Below are 24,575 nucleotides of genomic sequence, written 5' to 3' on the forward strand. Positions count from 1 at the left end.
ACCGGTCCTCTTCAATGTCCCCTCTGGTCTAGGCGGCTAACCACAGCTCCTTCCTTACCTCTCCCAAGTCAGCCTACCCGGAGTGGGAACAAGGAGTGCGGCATCCGGCCAGACTCTCTCGGAGCCGCCACACCACGCCCAGGGACCGCTCCGCCCCTTCTTCTCGGGCTCCCTCAAGCTCGAGCTCCTCCAGGGCGAGGAGTTAGAACCAGAGACGTAGCGCGGCGCGCATGCGCACCGAAGGTTGTGTCACCCAGCTCCGAACCGGAAACTTGGAGACAAAGTTCGGAGCCCCGCCCCCGCTGCGCGCTGCCCAGTCGTCTGGCCCAGCCGACCCGCGACCTGCCGACCCTCTGACGGACGAGTCGGCCCTGCCCTCGATTTCGCCATGTCTGGTTCCTCCAGCGTCGCCGCTATGAAGAAGGTGGTTCAGCAGCTCCGGCTGGAGGCTGGGCTCAACCGCGTGAAGGTGAGCGGGGCGGCAGCCGAACCGGGTAGGGGGAGGCGGCGGCGGGCGAGCCAGCTGGGGCAGGCGGGCACGCGGTGACTCTCCTGGGAGGACGCGTGTTCGGGCAACGATCGCGGAGCAGCCAGCATTAGGTAAGTTGCCGCGCGGATCCCCGCTGTGGTTGGGAGGGTTCCCTTAGTCCGCCCTTCCGCCCCAGGACTTTCCAGGCTAAAGAGCGGCCTCCGGGCTAAAGAGCGGCCCGCATTCCGGTCTCCCTCCCTCCCTCCCTCCGCCCGCTGTGACTCCTCGGCTCGCTTTGCCAGCTGCTGCTGGTCCGCGCCCTTCCCTTCCCGCCCATCTTTACCAGCCTCCACGGATTTTCGTCTCTGGACTGGGTATTTTGACTTTTGATTCATGGCCGACTTATTAACTTTTTTTCATTTCAGATCTTTATCAGACCTACTCCAATTAATACTAGGTTCTTAACCTCCATATTCTCCAAACCACTGAACACATAGTTGAAAACGAATTTTCTTGCATAACTGTTTTCCAAACTTTTCCGGAGTCTTACTACCTTTGTCCCTTACAGTCTCGCACAAAGCGTGCATTTCAGACCTGGGCAATTTGCTTGGATCCCACCATAAGTGTATCTACTGGTCCACATGCTAAGAAAGTGATTAGGATGGGCCAGAATTGGTCTTACTTACTTTGATGTCTTGATAGCATTGGCTTTATCTTGGGATGTTTACTTTGGGGGAAAAAATCTTTTGTTGGTGTTGGTATTGACAACCTGACATGGAAGTGCTGTAGCAAATGTTTATTATTTTTAAAATCCTAAACAGATTGGCTTCTTTCTAGTGCAGTATATAGGTTACATGTAAAACACTTGTGATTGAAAAAAAGAAACATAGGAATTATAAATCACTACCCTGCTAGAAACAGCCAGGTTCCAAGATGATTTGATTTTACACTCATCAGGCAAGTCAGTATTTCTTCCTGAAATGTTTTGTGGAGTGAGGGCTCCTATTTAGAAATGTCATAGGCTTAGCTTACTTGGCGATGTAACCTCAGGAGGGAAGAGAAACTCCAATGGTCTTATTGTGGAATCTCCCTCACTGATGTGTAAACTGCATAGTTGTTCATTTCTCTAATCCCCAAATTCTCACTTCACCCCAGTGGTTTATCGTCACTGTTTTGGCTGGATTGAGATCTGAAGTTTGAAGTCATCCATTTCTTAACCATTATCATTCATGTGTGCCTCTATCACAGATTGAAGTGTACCAGGAAAGAGAACATGAAGGATCAGAGAGACAAAAGAAAAAAGAAAAAAAAAATGACACAGTAAATATCAGTGCTGCTCTGCCTTTGTCACCAAAGAAAATGAGTCCTCAGAGTAAAATATTCCAAGACCTTTACCTTGAAAATCCTAGCAGCTGCTGCCTTTCCAACTCCCAGCTTGACCCTGGCCTCATACACCCAATTCTTCTGTAGATTTTTGATAGGAATCATTAGAACCACCACAAATGATTCAGTTTTGCAATTTTCAGTTTCTGCCTGATGTTAGGGCTTTAGCAAGGAGGGGAGGGCATCCCACTTTGGGATTTTAAATGAGTCTTCTCATATATATTGCAAAATGTGTCTAGGTTCCATTTCATATTGTGTACCTATTTTATCAGTGCCTCTGTGGTAGATGATTTATTTTTCTGTTATTTTAAAACTAGCACAAACTTACTTTAAACCTTTATGTGAGTACAGCTGAAAAAAATTATTACAAGTACTTAACAAACTTTCTCACAGGTAGGTCAGCAGAGTGAAAAGGGACGCTAATAGTTATGTCAATTTAGTGTTTCAATTTTCTGGAGGGTGATTATTGTGCCTTGAAGGGTAACAGCTTGTCCAGTGTCCAGTTTTAGTTTGAGGTTTCCCCACTGCTTGGGATGCTGATTTTCACTGATCCCTTGTTTTGGGTTTGATCTGTTATTGAAATCTCAGCTTAAATGTCACAGCATTTCAGTGTAATATTTGGTATCCAGTCATTTTTTAACAGATATCTCTTTTTACTGCAGAGAACCTTGTCTTTTTCCCACAACTGTCAGCACTGAAACAGCAGGGATCTTGATGTTCTTTACTATTCTCAGTGCCTAGAAGTAGAGCTGGCACATAACCGTGCTTGAGTAGTTTATGAAAAGGAGTTAAGTTGGACCCTACCTACATTTGAAACAGAAAATAAACAGGCACTGCACTGTCTTCTTACTGGGTTAATTTGAATGAAACCAAATCCTCTAACATTGTGGAAGTTGATTAATGCTCATTCCCCTACTTTTAACACTTTTTTGGGGAAGTGGAGTGAGGCAGGGACACAGCCATTTGTGAAAGTACTTGTTACAAGGATTTTAAAAGTGCAGATACTTCTTACTCATGGGAGTTAATAAACATGGAACTCATTATTGTGAACTATTGTATAAGCCAAATACAAATAAGATTGGAGAAGAGTTTACATTCTCAGGATGATGGATTCTTTTACTAGGTCTGGGATACAGCTTGGAATGTACAGGGGTTTTGGTAGAGGGGACATTGGTAATGGTATTAACTCTTTCAAAGGGTACATAGCCACAGCAATGGAGATTTGCTATGTGTCCTTAGGAATAACTAAGACAGAATGAAACACATGATTATTTTTTTTCTGTCTTCCTAAATCTCAATTCAAGATTGAGGATATTGGGGCATAATAGTCATCCAAGTTCTATATTCGAACCATTCAACTTATTGTTTTGCTATTATCATACCATCAACTGTTAATGTTACAAAACTGTATGCAGTGACAGCTTTCTGCCCTTTGTCATGTGGCTTTAAAGGCTAATAACAAGTCTCAGTTTTAACAACCTTTCTGAGCAGGCTGCCTTTAGAAACTATATTTGTCTCAATTGTGACTTTCATGTGTATGCAGTGCTCCTCAACTAAGATATAAGGCACATTTATGGTTTTATGCTTATTTTGTTAATACATCATCTTACCAGAATATACAAATAGTAGATAACTATGTGAATGAAGGCAGGCCTCTCTTAGTACTTGAACAGCCTATTACTAATAAACAAGAAGTGCTATGCTTTGTAGATAAACTTTAGTAGTAGTTTCTAATAAATCATTTGAACTTTTAATAAGCAGGCATAAGAACATACTATAGTTTTGTTTACAAGGAATATTTAAGAGACGGTATGTGATTGTTACTTTTCATTTAGTATATTCTATCGTTTTCTAAGGCAAGAGAAGTGCTGTTCAGTACAAGTATTTTCAAAGATTTGAGAAAAATAATTAAAACTTTACCAACTGGAATCTCCCCACCCCTTCTTTTGTTGTGTATAGGTTTCCCAGGCAGCTGCAGACTTGAAACAATTCTGTCTGCAGAATGCTCAACATGATCCCCTGCTGACTGGAGTATCTTCAAGTACAAATCCCTTCAGGCCTCAGAAAGTCTGTTCCTTTTTGTAGTCAAATGAATCTTACTCTGAGGTAAGTTTCCTTAAGTAAAACAAAACAAATTCCCTTTTTATTTGCAGCACTTACAGGATTATTCCATGCATTTTGTTTGGCAGTCCCAATTTTCCAGTCGTTGTCTATTTTGTGAGAAACTGAGGATCTATGAAACTTTATTTAGTAGTCATGAACTGTCATTTCTGTTTCATCACAAAGGTTAAATACAGGACTTAATAATCATAAGAGGTTTAGGAGAGTTACTATAAAACTCCATTTGCTGTGATAGCCATATGTTACTTTTTATAGCACTGTTTTAATGACATGCATATTTTGGGGTCCTCAAATAGTAATTAATTTTATTTTCCTGAACTAAGCAAATATTTAGATAGTTTTTTAAAATCTGCAGTGTCCATGGGGAATGACTTATAAAGTACTACCAATTGATTTGGATGAATCCTCATGTTGCTGTAATAGAACCCAACTATAGGGCAGTGGAGCAAACAACTGGGAATTAGGGGATAGAAAGTCAGTGAGGTACTTGCATAAGCAGATTGTGGAGCTGGTTATTGGGAGTGAGGAATAGCAGGTTATACTTTTTCTTATTTGTTGTGAAAAAAACCTAACAGAGAAATAAGGTATTTTTTTGTGGTGGTAGACAGTGGATTCGATTTCTAAGGATTAAGAAACAGCAAGAAACCAATTCCTGTTTCTATGTGTTAGTTGGTCTCTTCCAGGTCAGATGTCATTGTGTAATAATGTATGTTTGTCTAAAAGAGATGTGACCCGCCCCCCCCCCCCCCCCGCAACCCCCACCTACCCCCCGCCCCCAAAAATGTTCTCTGGTAATTTAGAATATGAATTCAAGTATGCTATCTTTTGCCATGGTGGGGATTGAACCTAGAGTCTCACATATGCTAGCAAGCACTACCATTGAACTACATAGCTGCATTCCCAGCCCTTTTTATTTTGGGATGGTCTTGCTAAGATTGTCCTGGCTGGTCTTGAATTTGTAATCAGTACTCTGGCCTCCCACTTCAGGCTTTCAAGTTGTGTGTGCAACCATGCCTGGCTAAGGATACTATCTTCTTAAATCCTTAGTATTTAAATTAGTTCAATACTTTGACCATCAAACTTTAATAGTGCTTTTAAAAAAAGATTTTGTATATAGCACACATCCTTTACTTTCTCATTTGAAAAGATCAGGAACCTGCTTCCTAAAATACCTTGTTAAATAGATGTGCCCTCCCTAATTAAGCTTTGTAGACCTTGGGAGTATCCAGGAAATCTGTATGTAAGTACAGCATGTTTCCAGTAAATATAGTCATTGGTTAGAATGGCTAAGTTTTTTGAAACCTGGGGGTAGTGATGGTGGTGGGCACAACCACAAAACCCTTTATAAGTAACAGAGTTTTCTCATAAAGTAATTTTTTAACAGTTTAGCACCTTCATATTTAATAGTCTATTTTCTTGCTTATGGCAATGTTAATTTCATTATTCATGAGAATTTCAGGATGTTTCATATTTTTTTTGTTGGTCCTTTTTAAAACTTATGGGTTCTGTTGTATTCACTTTACAAAGTGGTTTATTTTCATTTAACGTAAAGTACTGTTAAGAAAACTGGGCAGGCTGTTAATAGTTTTATTTCATATAAAACTATTAAAATATATTAAAAAAATAGATATTTTTATATAAAATATATAAAAAATAGATAAGTGTTAAAATGACTTGCTCAAGTTGATGAAGGTGATTAGAATAAGAACCCAGATTTCAAAGTAAAATAATGTCTGTTAACCCCAGCAGACTAAGAAAAGAACACTGTGGATTATTATAAATCAAAGCTATTTTGGATAAGGAAGAAATTTGGGCATAAAAAGATTGCTTCTCAAAAACTTGAATATATGTACAGATCACCTTATTCAGATGTATATTATAATTCAGGAGTTCTTGAGGTGAGGTTCTAGAACTTGCATTTCTTATAAGCTCTCATTTTATATACTGATGGTGCTAGTATATGCTAAATGGCATGGATATAAAACTACATAGTAGTGTTTACACTTAGAAGTGTAGCTTTTAAAAACTGTATGGCTATCATTTTTTAAAAAAATATGGTAAGTTAACACAGGCATATAAGAAAGAAATCACCATATAAGAAAAAAATCAAAAAGAGTTTTTTCATAATCTTTTAACAGTTTAGCACCTTCATATTTAATAGTCTTATTTCCTTGCTTATGGCAATGTTAATTTCATAATTCATGAGAATTTCAGGATGTTTTACAACATCCTGAAATAACCATTGTTACAGGCATATTTCCTTTTAAGAGCAAAATAGTTCATTTTTTAAAAATCATAATATTGCAGTTTTATATTCTACTCTATCCAGTGTCTCATGCATGCTAGGCAAGTGCTCTGCCACTGAGCCACAGCAGCAGCACCTATATTCTCTATCTTTTAAAAATACTTAATGAATTTTCCTATTCCATTATTCTTCATAATTAAGATTTTTAGTGGTTGTATGTATGTACTTCATTTAATGTTGAAGTTTCTGAATTTGAAGCTATAGTGAAGCAGGCATCTTGGTGTCTATATGTCTACTTTGCCTCCAATTATTATAAAATTTTGGAAGTAAAATTAGGAAACAAGAAATAAAAATTTGAAGTTTTAATTATACTTGATGATAACCATTGCTATAGTATAGTACTTCACCAGTATAGTATTTCACCAGGAGCATGTTTTTCATATACTTCTCTTCCAAATACTCTTTATTGAGTTTCTAGGAGTGTTGAGGGTTTTCTTGATTTGAGAACTTATATATACTTTATTATGATAGAGTGTATTTCAGCAGTAATCTTAGCAAGTTAATCTGTAAGTCTATTTATAAACAGTCAGTACTAATACTGAGAATAGTTATGAAAATTAAGAGAAAGTTGGAAGTTTACTGCCCACAACATCAGTTTTTTCCCATCCTGTTTTTATATTCTTTCTTAAAAATCCTGCAATGTATCTGCTTTAAAAAATAATAATAAGTTTTCCAACAGGTTTCATTCAGGTGAAAGCTCTTTATAAACTGACTTTTGAATGAAACCCTTAAAGGTAATACAGACACTCCTAAACATGTGATAGTGTTATATCACAACAAATCCATCCTAAGTCAAACATGTATTTAGTATACCTAACAAAACAGGATATATTAACAACATAGTTTCACTGTAGATTATCAGTTATTTATCCTTGTGATCATATAGCAGACTGGGAGCTATGCTCACTGCTGTCTAGCATGACAGAGGATCATACTAAATATCCCAATCCCAGAAAAGCTCAAAATTCAAAACCTAAAAGTATTGTGTCTTTAATACTTATTGTTTTTACACCATCATAAAGTCAAAAAAAATTGTTAAGCTGGGGACCATCTATATAAGAAGTATTGTTAAAGAAAAAAATAGGCAAAGGACATGAACATTTTAAAAATATATACACACATATATATTAAATAAACAATGGTAACTGTTATGTATTCTTGGAAAAAATGTGAAAAACTATCCATGATACTTTACTCTAATTCACCTTTCCCCCTTTCCTTTCAGGTTTCCCAAACCACTGCTCAAGAACCAGTGAATATTCAAGAGAGCTAAATTTGAAGCCTGTACAAAAAGCTTCCCTATAACATGTGCCATAATATAATCTTCTACTTTTGTCAGTCCTTAACATCTACCTCTCTGAATTTTCATGAGTTTCTATTTCACAAGTGTAATTATTTTATATACACTGGCAGCAAAATACAATAAAATAATTAGTATAAACATTTTTTTGCTTTATTATTATATGAAAAACATTGTTTTAAGCTGTTTTGACACTTCAAGGGGTTAAGTTTTTAGTTCTAACTTTTCATTGTTTCACTAATTCTTCTCATATTATTTTGTGTCTTACCAAGTATAAATTGCAAATCTTTATTCTTTAAAGTTGGGGTAAAGTGCTGTTTCTGTCCTTGAGTTATTACATAATTTTATTTTAATAATATTTACAATATCCTCCTTTTTAGGGGTATTACCAGTTATACTTAAGTAGCCAGTTACTTAGATGGTTTTAGTTTAATCAGAATAGTAGTAGAGAGAGGAGACTGGCAAAGAAAGTTCCATTCGCAGTAGTAAGAAAAAACTTCAGGATTTGAGACAGTACCTACTATGTAATACCATAGTACCATGTAATGAGGTTAAAAAGGAGCAAGATAACTGGAACCAAAGATTAACTTCAGTAATTTGCAAATTTGGTTCAAGTTCTGATAAATCATTTTGAAATATCCTAGAAATCTGGCTTCTAAATTAAAGTTAAAACTATGTGCACCAGACATGGGGATCCAAAATTAATCTGGCAATAAATCAGGAGTTACATGGTATCCATCAACCATTCTGTTTATCTCCAGCCCACATGTTATTTGGGAATGTAGATAAGAAAGTTAATCTGAGTCTTTATTTCAGTTCGAATCATTCACAATTACCCCAACGTAAGCAAATTAATTGTTAGGAAACCTGAATTATAACTTCTAAATCCTCACCCAAATTACTTTTATTTTGATTTGCTATGTAGAGTAGCAATTCATGGCATTTGGTCAACTGTTCAGACATGAAGATTTATAAAATCAATAAATGCTATTTTGAAAAAGGTGTTCTATTCACAAATAAATTACCAAGTTCAGCAAAATCCAATACTATTTCCTTAGGACTTTATAAATGGAATTTTCTTCGACTTGTATCCATTTCCCGGGGCTGAAAATTAGAGGGGAAAAATATATTATGAAAACCATTTAGGTAAAGATAGTAAAAATTGATCTTTAGGTCTAGGAAATACTAGCAGCAGTTCTCAAGAAACATGCAGTAGAATCACATAACACAGGCCTAAAACAATGCTATCCTTCACCCCCAGCCGTAACTGATCCAGTATATCAGGGTTCCAAGAATTTTCATTGCTAAAGTGACACTGCCAGTTTTACTTTTGAGAATCATTATCTCTTACACTACTTCAAATAAGTCACAGTTAAGGTCAGACCTAGATACCATATCAGATTGGTTCTTTCTAGTCCATAGGGGACAAAATTCAGAACCACAGTTTAAGGTATAAATACCCAAAGTTGAAAGCGCAAGGTTTTCTTTTCATCACATTTAAAATGATTTAAATGGATTTCTCAAATAGTAAGCACTTACCTTATGTACCCATTCGTATTCTCCATATTTAGAATCAAAGGTTCCTTTCTGAAGTGACCTTAATTTTAAGGTAAAACGTGGTCCAAGTTCCTGGATTCCCACTTTCTTTTCACTCTTGAATATATATCTTCAAAGACAAAATAAGTTAATGCTAAAGGAATAATAGTTGGGCTCATTCAAACTAATTTCCAGTGACACAACTTAAAAGATTTGCCATAATATATTAGAAAACAGATTCATGTTAAAGGGTTTGGGATGTGGCCCAGTAGTAGAGCACTTGCCTGAAATGTGTAAGGCCTCAGGTTTGATCCCTAGTACCACACCCCCAAAATAAACAAAATAGGTTCATGTTGAAAAATTTAAGTCCAGAATACATTTCTCACCTGTGAAACCTGAAGAAGATATAATCACGCTGATTGTGGAATGTGGCAACCTGCCTTCCAATAAATTGAGGATCATGGGGAAAGAGTGAAGCAAACATACGTCCAATTGAATGACCCAGTCGTGTTGTAAAATTATTCAGAATTATTTCAGGTACATGTTCTGTGGGGTCTTTGCCTCTCCTCTAGAAAAATTGTGAAAAATCACAATAACAAATTAAGCTAAATTGTCAAAACAATACCTCTCAGTGCAATTTCATGTCCTGGAACTTAGAGGTCAAATGAGAAATTTAGAGTTATTGTTTTGTTTTTTAAATGGTAGGCTACCATGGATAGTTTATTAAGCCAATGAAGTAAGATGTAGAGTACACCAAAAAAGTCAGAAATTCAGCAATTTCTTACTAATAAGGGCTATTTCCTGTCTGCCATAAATCATCACAATAACAGAAGACAACTGTTGGAGGAAGTCATCTGTGAAATGTACGAGGACCTTTTTCATTTTTCAGCATCGCATCCAGTGAGGGGGTAGATCTGGCACTGAGAACTTCTCATGGCAGTCCCACCAGGATAGATTGCCTGACGCAAGTGAATCCCCCCTCAGTTCTGCTAGAAAGGTCCCACGAAGCACTGGAGATGGGCATAACCCACTAGAACTGAGCAGCCTACCTACCCCCACCTCTATCCTGTTTTGGTAAAGAATTTTCTATTGAAAGCCTTTGATGTTTTCCAATACAAATAAAACAAACAGAGGCTCTCTTGGCTAGAAGCTAGATCCGTCTGGTCAGCTTTGCCCATCTCTGCCCCCTCTTTGAAACTACTTTCTGTGTTCTGTGGTCACTTCATGGTTCTACTTTTCTTAGCTTTAATTTCTCAGCCAGCCCATCCCACGGAAGGGAAACCCATTCCCTCACTTGCACGGGATATGGGCAAGAAACTGTTAGATGAAATATTGCTGTAATCAGAACAAATGTCATTAAAATGAATTTGATCTGTAAGATAAAATAATCTATTATTCAAATAATATGAAATCAATACCAATCAAGGATTGCATAAAACTTACCTTAATTTCTTTACGAAGACGAACACTGCTCATTTTAAAGTGAGCAGTTGGGCCATTTGGCAAGTGACTCAATATAAGCCCATCTGTTCATAGATGTTAAGAAACACATTATTTTAAGTTGTTTAAAATAACTAATGTCATGGCTTACATGTGAGTTGTCTCCCAAAAGCTCATGTGTGAGACAATGTAAGGTTTCAAGAAGAAATGACTGGGTTATGAGTCTTAACACAATCAGTGAATTAATCCCCTGGTGGGATTAACTGAGTGGTAATTGAAGATGGGTAGGGTGTAACTGAAGGAGGTAGGCCTGTGGGGGTGTGCCTTTGGGGTATGTATTTTGTATTGGGTGAATGCTTCCCTACATCATCACACTCTTCCTTCCTCCATGTTCAGCCTCACCTTATGTCCCAAGAAATGGAGCCTGCTGGCTGTGAACTGGGCAATTTAGTAGACCTGTCTTAAAAGTTTTTTGAAAGGGATGGTATGTGGCTCAGTGGTGTAGTGCTCCTGGGTTCAATCCCCCCAAAACCTGCAAAAAAACCAAAATAAAACAAAGCAAAACTCTTCACAGTGTGGGATATGCTTCACCATCCATCCAGTATGTGGTGAGACCTCTGAAACCATGAGACACTAAATAAACTTTTCCTCCTTTACACTTGTTCTGGTCAAGTCTTTTAGTCACAGCAGCCAAAATGCTAACTAAAACAAGTAGTCTCCTACATGTCCAAACGGCCTTAAAATCTGAAGTGAAGAAACTTTTAGAACAAACTTTTAAAAAAAATCTGAAGTGAGTAGGTGAATGCATATATTCTCCTGGATTATATGTATCAGAAACTCAAAACACATCAGTCAACCTAAATCTTTTCAAGAAAACAATCTAGAGTAGATCTTTTCTTAAAAAAAAAAAAAAAAAAAAAACTTACTGTCTACCATAAACAGAATTATGCCAGACACTAACTACAAATGAAATATATTACATCTACATATAATCAGCAAGGTTAGCAGCCTAAGGATTAAAAGTCCCAACTACAACAAATTTAAGATTATTATCCATTCAACAGTCCTCAGGTCTCTAGCACAACTTGACTTGAACCTCTCTCTTTTACTTTTCCATGAATTTATTTTGGCTACTGTCCATTTGTACTTTAAGCAGGAAGAACTAACAGCTATGGCCTGGGCTTACAATTTATAGTGTGCTTTTTGAGTTTAAGAAAAATTTCAAACATGATTTCATCTGACTCAGAAATTGAATCTTAAGGGGCTAGGATTGTGGCTTGGCAGTAGAGTGCTCGCCTTGCACGTGTGAGACACTGGGTTCAATCCTCAGTCGCACAGAAAAATAAATAAAGGTATTGTGTCCATCTATAATTAAAAGTATTTTAAAAAAATTGAACCTTAAATGTAGGTCAGAATCAAGACTATTTCAATCCTTATCTGTATACAACATGAAATTTATAATACATGAAATTTATAAAATGCTATTCCCCCATCCCAAATCTTCTTTTTTTTTTTTTTTTTTTTTTTAAGAGAGAGTGAGAGAGAGGGGGAGAGAGAGAATTTTTTAAAATTTATTTTTTAGTTCTCGGCGGACACAACATCTTTTGTTTCTATGTGGTGCTGAGGATCAATCCTGGGCCGCATGCATGCCGCGCCTGAGCCACATCCCCAGCCCCCCATCCCAAATCTTAATCCTTCACCTTCACAAGTTCTCATTTCTACACCTGCCTCTTTACCCTGTTATTGTCACAGTTGAGATTCTTGAGATTTTCCATGTACATCATTGAAAACAGTATTGTGGTTAGTTCTATTCTTCCCATGTCAAGTACAATCTAATACAGTCTATAAATCAAGTCTGGATTTAGGCTTTGGTTCTCTTAAGTAATAAGCTATGTGACTCTGCAGTGTCGTTTCATTTGCACCACAGTTTCTTCTGTGCAAAGTGAAAACTAGATACCTTCACAGTCTTGATAGCTGTACCTAATTTTACATTCTGTTGTTACTGACTCAAAGACATCAATATGGCACTTGTAATGTGGCTACAAACTGCCTTTCTTATTTCCCCTTTTTCTCTCCCCAAATATTTCCTGACTGGTTGGCACCCATACAATCTTATATTCTTGTATTTCATGTTAATCTTATCAGTGCATTTTTTTGGGCTGATATTTTGAATATTTGCAGCACTTTATTCGCCCTAAGATCCACTGCAAGTCCCACCTTTTTATAGTCAGAACTCTGCTCTAAATCCTTGTTATCATTGTTATTTACCATAGCACTTGTCACTTTCTCCCAACTGTTAACTCTGGAAAATAGGTCTTTTTCTTTTGGACATTAGTGACTACCACATCACACATTACCAGCAAACATTTCTTTCTTTTTAAAATATTCACCACAGGTGCAACTTCATGAAGTATAGGAAGTGTTTCTGTATCATTTGCACATTGAGAAAATCATCAACTATTAAGGGGGCTAGGAAATGTAAAGGTCATTTCTTCTAACCCCAATCAAGGCTTCAAATCCTTCCTAGAACATTCCCACTAAGTTGTGGTTTATGTCAAAAGCAAAGTACAAAAATTCAAACTCATCAGTTCCTAAAAAACTTTCCTGGTACCTATACTATACAAAAAGCTTTATGTTATTGTTAATACCTGATACAACTCATGCAAACAACACAAAGAGTCATGGCTATTTCATTCAGTAATGAAGGAAAGAGGCTGACAGCTTACCCTACAAAGTATCCAATATGGTAATCAGAAAATAATATATTTTAGGTAAAAAAGAATACAATTTTATAAAGAAAAGGCAATGTAGTTTTTCTGAAGGTCACAGATGGTATAAATGCAATCTGTGTCTTCATGAAATACCTAAGTAAAAGAATAGAAAATTTACTGAATTATATGTCTGCTTCTTTGTTAAGAGTTATGGTAATCTTGAAATGACTTTGGTTAACTGACAGAAATACAGACGAAAACAGACCTTGGCACTTTATTTTGGGGGGCAATTAAAGTAAGCAGCATGTGCCTTAGAAATGGATCTTTTCTGGAATAGTTAAGTGTTCAAAAAGGTTTTAATGTGGTACATTAGTCTGGTTAAGCCAAATTATAATATGGCCAACAAAGCACCACATTACAATACTACTTTTGCTTCTGGAAAACTACTAGTGTAAGTGAATAAAGAAATATATTTCAGTTATATTTAAAATAATAAAAACAATAAAAATTACTTATGTTTTAAAAAACAGTCTTTTAAAACATTTATATAAAATAATATTCACTGATATAAAAAAAGAATATTGTTCCATGACTGAATTCCCTGAAGGCTGATGTCTCTTTATCACTGCATCTTTCATCTAAGTATTAAAACAATGTCTTGGGTATATATGTTCCTGATAAATGTTTGCTGAATAAAAAGGAAAAAAAAATCTGTAGAATCTTGGATAAAGATATTAATCTTGGGGGAAAAAATTATGTTCTGGAAGTTATAGGGAAATTTCCTATTATCTTAAATATATTTTTAAAACAAAATGAGAGAACAGACAGGAAAACTTCCTTTTATTTTTAAAAAGGATACTTGGTGTTTTACGATCTTCATTAATCACAATCAGATCTGTGAAATCCCTTGAGATGCACTGTGGAATAATTTTTTTCAGAGCCAGTCCTCTTCTATAATAAACATGTGAGTCTGGTATAACTGTAGAGAGCTGTTCACAAAGTCGTACTGTTCTCTATAAACAAAATAGCAAATATTCTCAAAAGGGCAAAAGAATGTTATGTGTTATATACTCACAAGAAAAGGAATAATGATTATTATAGTATCATTAATAGACAACAAGACTGGGAAAAGAATGAAATCAGAACAATGTTTCATTTTTTATCAAAGGCTAATCATCCTAAAGCATCAAGTTCTCAATAAGGAGTGATTCTGCTCCACCAAAAGACATTTGGCAATGTCTAAACATTTTTATGGCTGGCTACTGGCATGGAATGGACAAAGGCTAGGGATACTGCTCAACATCCTATGATGAAAAGGATAGTTCACTCTAACAAAGAAGTACCCAGCCCAAAATGTTAATAGTATTAAGGTTGAGAAAACGTATGAAGAATCATTCTTAGTGAACTCATATCCTATTACTAGTTATTTTTAAATAACTTATTCACAGGCATTATCTAAGACAATTAATTAATTCTTCTGAATAGAGTGCTTTAAATAGTAGTAATAAAAGTAGATTAAGAATTCAAGAATTATACTAATGGATGTGTTTACCCCATGAGGTCTATCTGATGTTGTGATGAGTATCTTGGGAGAAGTCTGTCTGTTGAAGTAAGAAGCAAATTCATCTGTAGCTTCATCATAAGCAACCTGCAAACAAGGAAGATAATTTTACATAAAACAAGTATGCTCTACTGGTAAAGCACTGTCATTAATCACCTATTTGACACAATTTAAAGAAGACATAGAAGGAACTGATGTTAATGGCAACATGAAGAGGGTGGATGATTTTGTATCTATAGAATACAAGGATAAAACTAGATAAAATTGTCAAAAATTATTTCAAGACACAGAGTGTTATGGTTTAGATAAGAGGTGTTACCCCAAAGCTCATGAGCCAATGCAAGAAAGTTTAGGGGTGAAAGGATTGGTCTATGACAGCATTAATTTTACCAGTGCATCAAACCACTTGAATGCATTAACTGGGTGAGAAATGTAGACAGATAAGGTGTGGCTTCAGGAAGTGGGTCACTGGGGGTGTGCTTTTGAGCTATGTATTGTATCTGGTAAGCAGAGCCTTAGTCCCTCTGCTTCCTCATGATCATGTCCTGAGAAGCTTTCCTCTACCACACTCTTTTACCATGATGTTCTGCCTCAACTTGCACCCAGAACAATGGAGTTGACCATTTAGGGACTGAGACCCCTGAAACTGTGAATGTCAAATAAACTTTTCCTCTTTTGAAGTTGTTCTTTTTTTTCTTCTATAAACTATTTATTATTTTATGAACAATATCAATATCCAGATACAGGTTAGAACTGATTAATTCAAACTGAGTAGCAAGCACAAACTTAAATGTTTAATAAGAGAACTCTGAAATTGTTCTTGTGTAGTCTTGGTCACAGCAGCAGAAGAGCTGACTAAAACACTGAGGTACATTTGTTCTTGAGAAATGTGCAAGAATATCAGGAATCTTGCCTAGAGCTATTCCATTTCTCTCATTAGTTTGGTTGGTGAAAACAGTAACAACTTCAAGGGTGATGGCAGGTAAGAACTAGCAGTCTTGGATTCAGAGGTGGTAGACTAGACCAAGACAGGAATAGAGCTTTGTGAGATGAAGGTGAAAACCTGCACAGCTTTGCCAATCCAGGGTAGTAGACCCAGTTCAAGGTGGGTATGAACTGGCCAGAAATTTAAAGGGGTGCTATGGAAATGAAAGAGTCATAGAGTGGTCAAGATTATTGCTCCATAATTCTTGGCTGACAGCTAACCTCACATATGTATTGGGGGAGATTTGAGAATCCACCTAATGTGAAAGACAAGGGAGACTTGAGAACTGGATTGCAACCTTGAAGGCATTCCTCAACCCACATGCAGCTCGGAGCAAAAAGTATGTATGTCTTAAGGTCCTGAGGTGTCTTAACACCCAGGTACCTAATCACTCACAGACCATTAAGCCACATAAACACAGGAGCAATTCCTCAGGAGAAAGTTTAAAAATAATTTTTAAAAACTGAGCAGAGATATTGTGCTACTATTGAGGAGACAGATTCCATGTTGTAAGGCCAGGAAAATTAATAAAACAATAACCATTCCTTATATTGGAATTCAGACATGCTACAATATTTGGTCTAAAATGCCCAGTTTTCAACCAAAAGAATTATTGAATATATAAGAAACAAGACAGTATGACCCATAATCAGGAAAGAAGTAGTCAATACTTAGTAAGTGGGTCGGATATTGAATTCAGCAGACTTCAAAGCAGTCCTATTTAATATACTATAGAATTAAAAGGAAAACACAGTCTTAATAGCAGATCTGACAATGGAGAAGAATCAATGAACGTAAAAATTGACAAATATATAGTCTGAAGAACAGAGAAAACAATCATAGAAAGTAGAGCAAAGCTGGGAGAACTTGTAGGATAATGTCAAATATTTCAGTAGTATGTTAAGGAAGTTCCCCTTAGACCAAAGAGGAAGGGCAGGAAAAAAAATTGAATAATGGCTGATAACACCACAAATTTAATGAAAAATACTAACTTACAGATCCAAGAAGCTCAAAAAATTCCAAAAGAAAAAAAAAAGAATTGATACCTAAACACATGAAAATCAAACTGCTAAAAGCCAACACCAGGAAATTTTGAGTGAAATAAAAGAAAGCACAGGGAAGTGATGATTAGTGGAAATAAGGAAGGCTAAAGTGCAGTAGATGGATATGTGGAGGAATATGTTCAAAGTATTAAAAGAAAAAAGCAAGAATTTTATATTCTTCAAAATTATCTTAAAAATGAAAGCAATATGCAAATTTCTAGGTAAAAGTTGAAAAAATTGGCTTTATTAAATCTGCTATAAAAACAGACTAACAGGGGCTGGGGATGTGGCTCAGGCGGTAGCGCGCTCGCCTGGCATGCACAGGGTGCTGGGTTCGATCCTCAGCACCACATAAAAATAAAATAAAGATGTGGTGTCCACCGAAAACTAAAAAAATAAACATTAAAAAATTCTCTCTCTCTTAAAAAACAAACAAACAAAAAAACCTAACTAACAGAAATTCTACAAGCTAAAAAGAAAATGACATTAGATGGTAACTCAGATACAGAGAATGAAAAGAAGAGTAATGTGAATAGTAAAAATGCAGCCCATTAAAGACTATATATATGTGCATACTCTTGATTTCCTTGAAAAGCACAAAATTTTTTAAAGAAGTAATTACGACTGTACTAGTACGGTACTTGTTAAATTTTACCAGAATTGTATCATCTTTATTAAAGATGCATGTTGTAATTCTTTTCTATTTTTTTGTGTTGGGGACTGAACACAGGGACTGCACATACTAAACAAGCAGTACTCTACCACTGAGGTACACTTCCAACCCCAAGTTTCACTTTAAAAGTCCTAAACAGAGAAGTCAAAATATTTGAGATGGAAACGATTTAATTTGTAACAAATTATCATAGTATACCCTATAAAATGTCAATTAAAAATTTAAAACCAAAGAAAAAACTAACGAAATTACAAGAAATCAACAAAGCTGTCATTATAGGAGATACTCAGACTTAATAATGAAAGTAGCACATTTTAAAAGTTGTGGGAAATACCAAGAGTAGTATTTGGAGATTTGTGGCGTTAACTGCTCACTTCAGAAATTATAAAAAATGTTTAAACCAATAAAACAAAACAGAATAAATGCAAAGATGAGAAGGAAATAAAAAGATAAAAGTGAATTAGAATTTAGTAGAGAAGATCAAAGAAAAAAGTTCTTTGGTTATATCTCTTGTAAATAATTGTCTAAATAAATAAAATTAGGAATGAAAAAGGTAATTTCTACAATCTTGCTTATGAACACTGACACATCTGAATTCAATCAAAGTACTAACAACACCAAGCAAGATTTTAGAAAAAGATAAAATATGATAACCAAAATGGGTTTATCCCCCAAATGCAAGTATTTAATATTAGAAAATCAATAAGATATCATTTGCTAGGAGAAAAACCGTATGATCATAACAATATTTGCAGAAAAAGAATCCAATAACAATCTATATTCATTTGGGATAAAACAAGTATAAATGGAATTTCTTTAACCTATAAGGAGAATCTACATTGATGACATAAACATTAATGATGATACACCAGCAGTATTCTCTTTCAAATCAGAAGCATGGCAAAAATACCCTTATTGCTTTGCTATTTATCTGACACTGTTAAAAATTCTAGTGAACACAAAGTGGGGAAAAAAATAAAGCATTAATGGATTTAAACAAAACTGTCATTTGAAGAAGTGATTATACATAAAAATGAAAACGGTACTTAGACTAATGATTAGAAATGAGCGCAGGTAAGCTATTTGCTTAGAGGACCACTATCCAAAATTCAACTGCATTCTAATAAATCAGTGAACAAAAAGAATTTTTTTTCAATTTTCAAAAAGAAGCAATTTACACTAAAAAAAAAAAATGTTCAGGAATATCTCTAACAAGATTTAAGACAATCTTCCACTTTGCATGTTATTTCTTTAGACAGTCTGCAAGAGTTTTATGAGTATGCAAAAAAGTACCATCAAATGTTATTCTTAGATACCAAAATGTCCAACAAACCCTACAAATATCTACAGTATAGAGAACCTTAAAATATTCAATATGTTACTCAGAGATTAAATGACAAATTTAAAATCTTACCTACTCATAAAATTCAAAGCATTTGTAAAAAAATAAATATTTATTGAAATTTTCTATAGCAGTACTGGGAAAAATCAATTATAAAATAACTTGTACCAAAAAAGACAACATGCCATCATTATAGCTGGATCAGTATATTATATAACTTAGCCAGCCAGCAAAATATTAACATATCAACATATAATTTATCAAGGATGATCATTCAAATTCATTTAAGGCTTCTAACATTACCTCTTCATCATTAGGGTCTACTACAGTTTCATCATAGACTCGTTGGTTGTCAATGGTCTTGGGTATAGGCTTTGGTGGAGCCTAAATAAAAGAGAAAGGATAGGTTTACAAATAAGCATTTTACATTATATTACAGTTGCAGAAGAAATTCATAAATACATTAAAAACATGATCTGTTCTCATTTCAACCCACTGCTACACATGCCGTATAGCTACATCAATCCTGATAACAAAACTAAAAAATACTGCTTTTTAACCATCTGAGCAGAGACATATACGTAACAGAAAAATAATTACTGTTGAATTATATGGCTTAAAAACTAGGCCAAAGTAGTAAACAGAAGTAGCATTCACAATATATCCAGACCATGTAATTCTACTTTGGGAAATTTACAGTAAGCAATAAAAGGGGAGGGGGTGGAGCTATCTATAAAGAAATATCACTACGGATAGTATCACTATTTCTAATAGAAATAAAAAAATAAATAAAACAAATATCCAATATGAGGGTAATTACTACACATATTACCCATACATTAACATGATGGGATACTGCTAAAATCATGCACACTCAGAGGAACAAATTATATAAACGACTGTCAAAGATCAGGAACAGAACTATACAAATCTATACAAAATGATTGTCTTTGGAGGGAAAAGCCATCAGGAAGAAGCAAAAATAATCAAAAGTACATATACACTAGCAGAGATATGAAGAAAATTGTGAACTAATAAACCAGTCATGATTTTATTTTTTGTTACTCTGAAACAAATGCTGTAGGAAGTTTTAAGTTATCTTTAAAGGAGCCAATTCTAGGAAGTCATCTTTCAGCACAAAAAAAATGAAAATGTTTTCAAGTGATGATTAAGACATTAATTTGCTATAATTGATTATTGAAGAGTTTCAAAGATACTAACATTGCTTGATTCATAGAATTTTGCTGGTCAAAATAGTCTAACAGTGACAATTTCATGATTTAACCTAATACTATAAAGAGAATGCATAAAAAAGTATTTAATTTATATAAAGTCTTAATATTTCTCCTCTTCCTCAGAAAGCTTTATTCTTACTTGTTACCTTATTTTACAAGAAATTACAGTGGACAGAATTGAATTTTTTAAAAGTTTGCAAGTATAAATCATAACCTAGAAATATGTATAAACAAAATGAAACTAAATGAAAATAAAACTTAGCTGTGCAACAATGTGGGAGTATTTTTAAATAGTGCTTTAAAAAAATTTCAATGAAATATTTCATTTATTATTACCACAAAGTCACCAAATCACCTTGAAATACATATTTTGCTCTTTTCTTTGCCATAATCCATCCAGGTCTCACCCTGCTCCCATTCTATACAGGTTCATAATCTTCTTTATCAGCTCTCATTCTTACATGAACTCCACTCTACTATAGAAAAGACTCCATCTGGTCTTTCCACAGTCTTGCCTGAAAAAGCTTTTTTTGCTTCAAGTCACAAAAGCTAAAGACCAAAATGTCTTGAGGAGTCTTCCCATTTCCAAACATAAAAAAAGACATCCAAAACACCATCATTATGCTTACTATTTAGGTACACATATATAGTAATGGCATAAGAAGTGCATGGAAAAAATAAACAATTCTCTTTGGAAGGAAAAGCCATCAGGAAGCAGCAGGCAGGAGCAAGGACAGAAAAGTGTTTGCTATGTTATTTTTGCATCTTTCTATAAATATAAAATATTTCATAAAAATTTAGAAGAAGTTATCAATGTAATAGCCAAGATAGAAAACAGATGACTAAAAATTTATTTACCTTATCACCAAGAGCCTCTCTCTCTTTTTTCAGTTTTTTCTTGGCTGCTAACTTTTCCTAAAGGGATAAAAACAAAAGAACAATATTAAGAAACTACCGGTTATATCACAAATACATACTGAAACTACAAATTGATAATGCTATGAATACAACACTTGTAATCCATTAAAATAACCATCCAGATATAGATTTTTATATCTAAATTACTACAAGTCAATCAATAGGATTTGTTTAACAAAGATCTTGCTTTTTCAAAAAAAGTGTAAACTGGCAAGTTTGAGCATTTAAAATTTCACCACCTTTTTTGCTACTCAAAAAATTAAATTTATGAAAATGCAAAATATGTATCTAAACAATTTAACAAGTTTTGTTTTACATAAATGATTACATCCTAAAGATCATGGTTATTATAGTTGAATTTGTTAGAAAGCACTAAAAATAGAAGTGGAAGATGAGTTTCAAGTTGCTTCCAATAAAATTATCCCTATTTATCCTCACATTTTATAATTAAAATATTCTTTTAAAATTAAAAATGTGCAAAGTCGGGTAGGATTATTTGTTATAAATCCGTATCGTTTGATTTCTAGACAGAATGCTTAACACACAACAGAACATACTTTCCCCCCTCAATGCCAATTGACCCTCAATTCGTTGTTTCTGAAGTCACTGTCCCAAGAAGACTCCTAGGATTTCCCATCCGGATACTTGCATACCAGAATAGGTTAGATGTCCTTTGAATGTACTCCAGTGGCACAATGGCACTTATGTAAGAATCAATCCCTGGCCTCAAAAATCCCTGGCCTAATAAGAGGAGACAGGCAAATAAAAAGAATACTACGTGTGAATTTCTATGATATGCAAAAACAAGCAAATGCTTTTCTCCAACAGCGATTTAATCACAGATAAGCACTAGGACCTTGGGAGAGTCATTTGTTTCAGTTTGTTTACCTCTCAGAGCACAAAGCTTTAAAGAACAAATACAATTACTAGAAACTTAAAACTTCAATAAGAGGTGCTGTAGGAATCAGAAACAATATTTTAAACTTGTTATGTATCGCCTGGATCACAAATGCTAAAAATTAACCAACGTTGGGTGGCTGGGTAAAACAGGGATTGAGACTCTTGCCTTCAAGGCAATGAGGGAATAATTCTCATTAGGAAAACAGGACTGCGGATTTTCCTTCTAAGTGGAAAACCCTCGGAATGAGCCCTCCGCCCACATGATAGGGAACTTTCCACCCACACGATCAGGCAAAAGGCTGTACACAAGTCTCCAAAGCAGAGCGCGGGAGCCACTAGCATCACCCTTTCGGATCAAACACTGCGCACCCACCGGCTTTCAAAGTACAAACTAGATTTCGTGAGCCCCCGAATCCTCCACGCGACGCGCACCACGCATGCGCCCGGCAACCTCCGCCCCTCCATACCTTCCGCTGCTGCTGCTTCCACCGCGTGAACATCAAGTGTCGCCGCTGTTTGTTCTTAATCTCCGAAATGCTGAAGCCTGGGGGAAAGGCAGCGGCTTTCGGAGGTTGGGCCCCGCTTTCCGTCGCTGCATCCTCAGCAACTGCAGCCTCTTGAAGTTCTTTGGTAGCGGCTTTCCTTTTTAGGCTTTTTTTACCGCTGCTGCCATTCTTTTCGCCGGCCTTCGCCATGTTGTTTGCTCCTTTTGCTCCCTACGGAAACGGAAGTGGCTCTGTTCTCTGACCCGTGTTGTGGGCTTTTACTTCCGGTGTCGTGTGGGTCTTTAAAAAAAAAGTAGAGGGTTTTGGGAGCTTCAGACTTTTTAAGAAGGTGCCCAGAGTGATTGCAGATAGTTTGCCCAGATGTATGAACAGTAAAAGGATGAGTTCCTGGACTCCTTCGTTTGAACGTTTGTTATCCTGCCAAACCCTTAATATAATGGGACAAATCAACCTTTGCCCTATTTTGTTACATTTTACTAGAAAGAAACAAAATGATCCTCCAAGTTGTGTGGTGAGCTATAAATACTAGGTATAGGAAAAAGTAGAACAGGATAAAAGATGAGCGGATAAAGAGGCATGTTGCAACTTTAAATGGAATTCTCAGAGTAGACTTACTTGAAAGTGTTACACTGAGCCAAAAGTTTAAGGAAGGCAATGGAGTAAACTAAGCAGTTATCTGGGAGGAAAGCTGTTATTCTGAAAAAAGCTGGTAATGTGGGAGAAAAGCTGCCCAGGAAAAGGAAACAGCCAACTCTGTGGCTCCTAGTCAGTACCAAATTTGGCCCGTTCAAGAAGCTCCTCAGAGGTTAGAAGTCATGTGAAAATAGAAGAGATGAAGGAGTGGGGAGAGGAATTGAGATTGCACAGATCATAGAGTTTCCTAAGGACTTTGAGTTTTATAAGATGCAGGTTTCTTGAAGTGTTTAGAGAAAAAAATAATGATATGATCTTTTATTTTTTATTTAATTCTACTTTTTGCAGTGCCGGGGATCAGACCCAGGGCCTTGTGCATGCTAGTCAGGTGAGGGATTATTGAACTACATTGCCTGGTTTTGTTAAAAATAACTTGAATTATAGAAGCATCACTCATATTCTTCTTTTAAAGGAAGACTTAGTATGTTATTGATCTTAAATGGACCCCCAAATCTCTTGTGTAGAAGCCTTGATCTTCAGTGCAACACATTGAGAGGTGGGACCTTTTGGAGGTGATTGGATCATGAAATCTATGACCTTATAAGTGGATTAATCCATTTATGGTTTCATAACTTAATGGGTTTGGCAGGGAGGGGCTTTGCTGTAAAAGCAAACTTTATTTTTACTTTCCTACCTTCAGGAAGTGAGCAGCTTTGTTCAGCCATGCACTTCCCTCCATGATGTTTTGCCTCACTAAAGTCCAAAAGCATGGCCTTCACTAGCACCACAGACTGAAGCTTCTGTAGCTGTGAGCCAAAATATCTTTCCTCCATGTGAATTATTTATCTCAGGAATTTTGTCAGAGTGATATAAAGCTGACTAACAGGTAGATGGAGGTGGGGATGATAGTGGGGATGTGGAGAAGTGATCAGCTTCTTCTGAAAGATACAGTTTCTGATTATTGAGTGGACATTTAAAAAAGAGAAGAGTCAAGTATAAATCCTAAGACTTCTGACCTAAGCAACCAGAAGAATGGAGATATCACTAATTTACATGGGAAAGATTTCAGGTGGAATGAATTTGAGATCAAGATTTCAATTTTTGGAAGTGTTAAAGTTCAAGACATCTCTCTTTTTTTTAAAAAAAAATATTTTTTTAATTGTAGTTGGACACAATACCTTTATTTTATTTACTTATTTTTATGTGGTGCTGAGGATCGAACCCAGCATCTCGCACATGCTAGGCGAGTGCTCTACCCCTGAGCCACAACCCAAGCCCCTCAAGACATCGCTTAGTGATTCAATTGGCATTGCTGGGCTTCATAATTTTGCAACAGGAGAGAGAGGTGGGCTAGAGATAAAAATTGGGGAGTTATTAGCATGTAGATATTATTTTAAAATATTAGAGAATGTAGAGAACTGAAAAAGAGATGAAGACCAAGGACAACCCTGGAGCTGCCCCACTTGAAGAGCTAGAGGATCCTGCAGAAGAGAATGAGAAAAGAAAATCAAGAG

General features: G+C 35.8%; 3 protein-coding genes across 3 annotated transcripts in view; 1 reads left to right on the forward strand and 2 right to left on the reverse strand.

The window, feature by feature from the left end:
- The window catches only part of Spata1 (spermatogenesis associated 1), a 52,512-nt gene extending 51,819 nt beyond the window's left edge, over nucleotides 1-693 (reverse strand). Inside the window, 1 exon segment of the mRNA XM_076863645.1 lies at nucleotides 59-693. The gene's annotated coding sequence lies outside the window, so the exon portion shown is untranslated.
- Gng5 (G protein subunit gamma 5) lies at nucleotides 234-7,721 on the forward strand. The gene is made up of 3 exons (XM_076863643.2): nucleotides 234-469; nucleotides 3,812-3,958; nucleotides 7,504-7,721. Exons 1-2 carry the CDS (start codon nucleotides 389-391, stop codon nucleotides 3,935-3,937), a joined length of 207 nt encoding a protein of 68 aa, XP_076719758.1. The 5' UTR covers nucleotides 234-388; the 3' UTR covers nucleotides 3,938-3,958; nucleotides 7,504-7,721.
- Rpf1 (ribosome production factor 1 homolog) lies at nucleotides 7,707-22,635 on the reverse strand. The gene is made up of 9 exons (XM_076863642.1): nucleotides 22,390-22,635; nucleotides 20,963-21,019; nucleotides 19,173-19,253; nucleotides 14,818-14,913; nucleotides 14,125-14,278; nucleotides 10,558-10,640; nucleotides 9,501-9,682; nucleotides 9,118-9,244; nucleotides 7,707-8,682 (listed from the first exon to the last, which is right to left on the reverse strand). Exons 1-9 carry the CDS (start codon nucleotides 22,615-22,617, stop codon nucleotides 8,641-8,643), a joined length of 1,050 nt encoding a protein of 349 aa, XP_076719757.1. The 5' UTR covers nucleotides 22,618-22,635; the 3' UTR covers nucleotides 7,707-8,640.
- Nucleotides 22,636-24,575: the final 1,940 nt, after the last annotated feature.

This window comes from Callospermophilus lateralis, chromosome 7 (genome assembly GCF_048772815.1).
Source record: "Callospermophilus lateralis isolate mCalLat2 chromosome 7, mCalLat2.hap1, whole genome shotgun sequence".
NCBI lineage: Eukaryota > Metazoa > Chordata > Mammalia > Rodentia > Sciuridae > Callospermophilus > Callospermophilus lateralis.

Bases quoted from the DNA above. Each gene is read 5' to 3' on its own strand.
- Gng5 (XM_076863643.2), top strand. From the start codon at position 389: ATGTCTGGTTCCTCCAGCGTCGCCGCTATGAAGAAGGTGGTTCAGCAG. The intron at 470-3,811 runs GTGAGCGGGGCG...TGTTGTGTATAG, and splicing joins CTGGGCTCAACCGCGTGAAG to GTTTCCCAGGCAGCTGCAGA.
- Rpf1 (XM_076863642.1), bottom strand. From the start codon at position 22,617: ATGGCGAAGGCCGGCGAAAAGAATGGCAGCAGCGGTAAAAAAAGCCTA. The intron at 21,020-22,389 runs GTATGGAGGGGC...TTATCCCTTTAG, and splicing joins GGAAGCAGCAGCAGCGGAAG to GAAAAGTTAGCAGCCAAGAA. The intron at 9,683-10,557 runs GTAAGTTTTATG...CAATTTTTCTAG, and splicing joins GTCTTCGTAAAGAAATTAAG to AGGAGAGGCAAAGACCCCAC.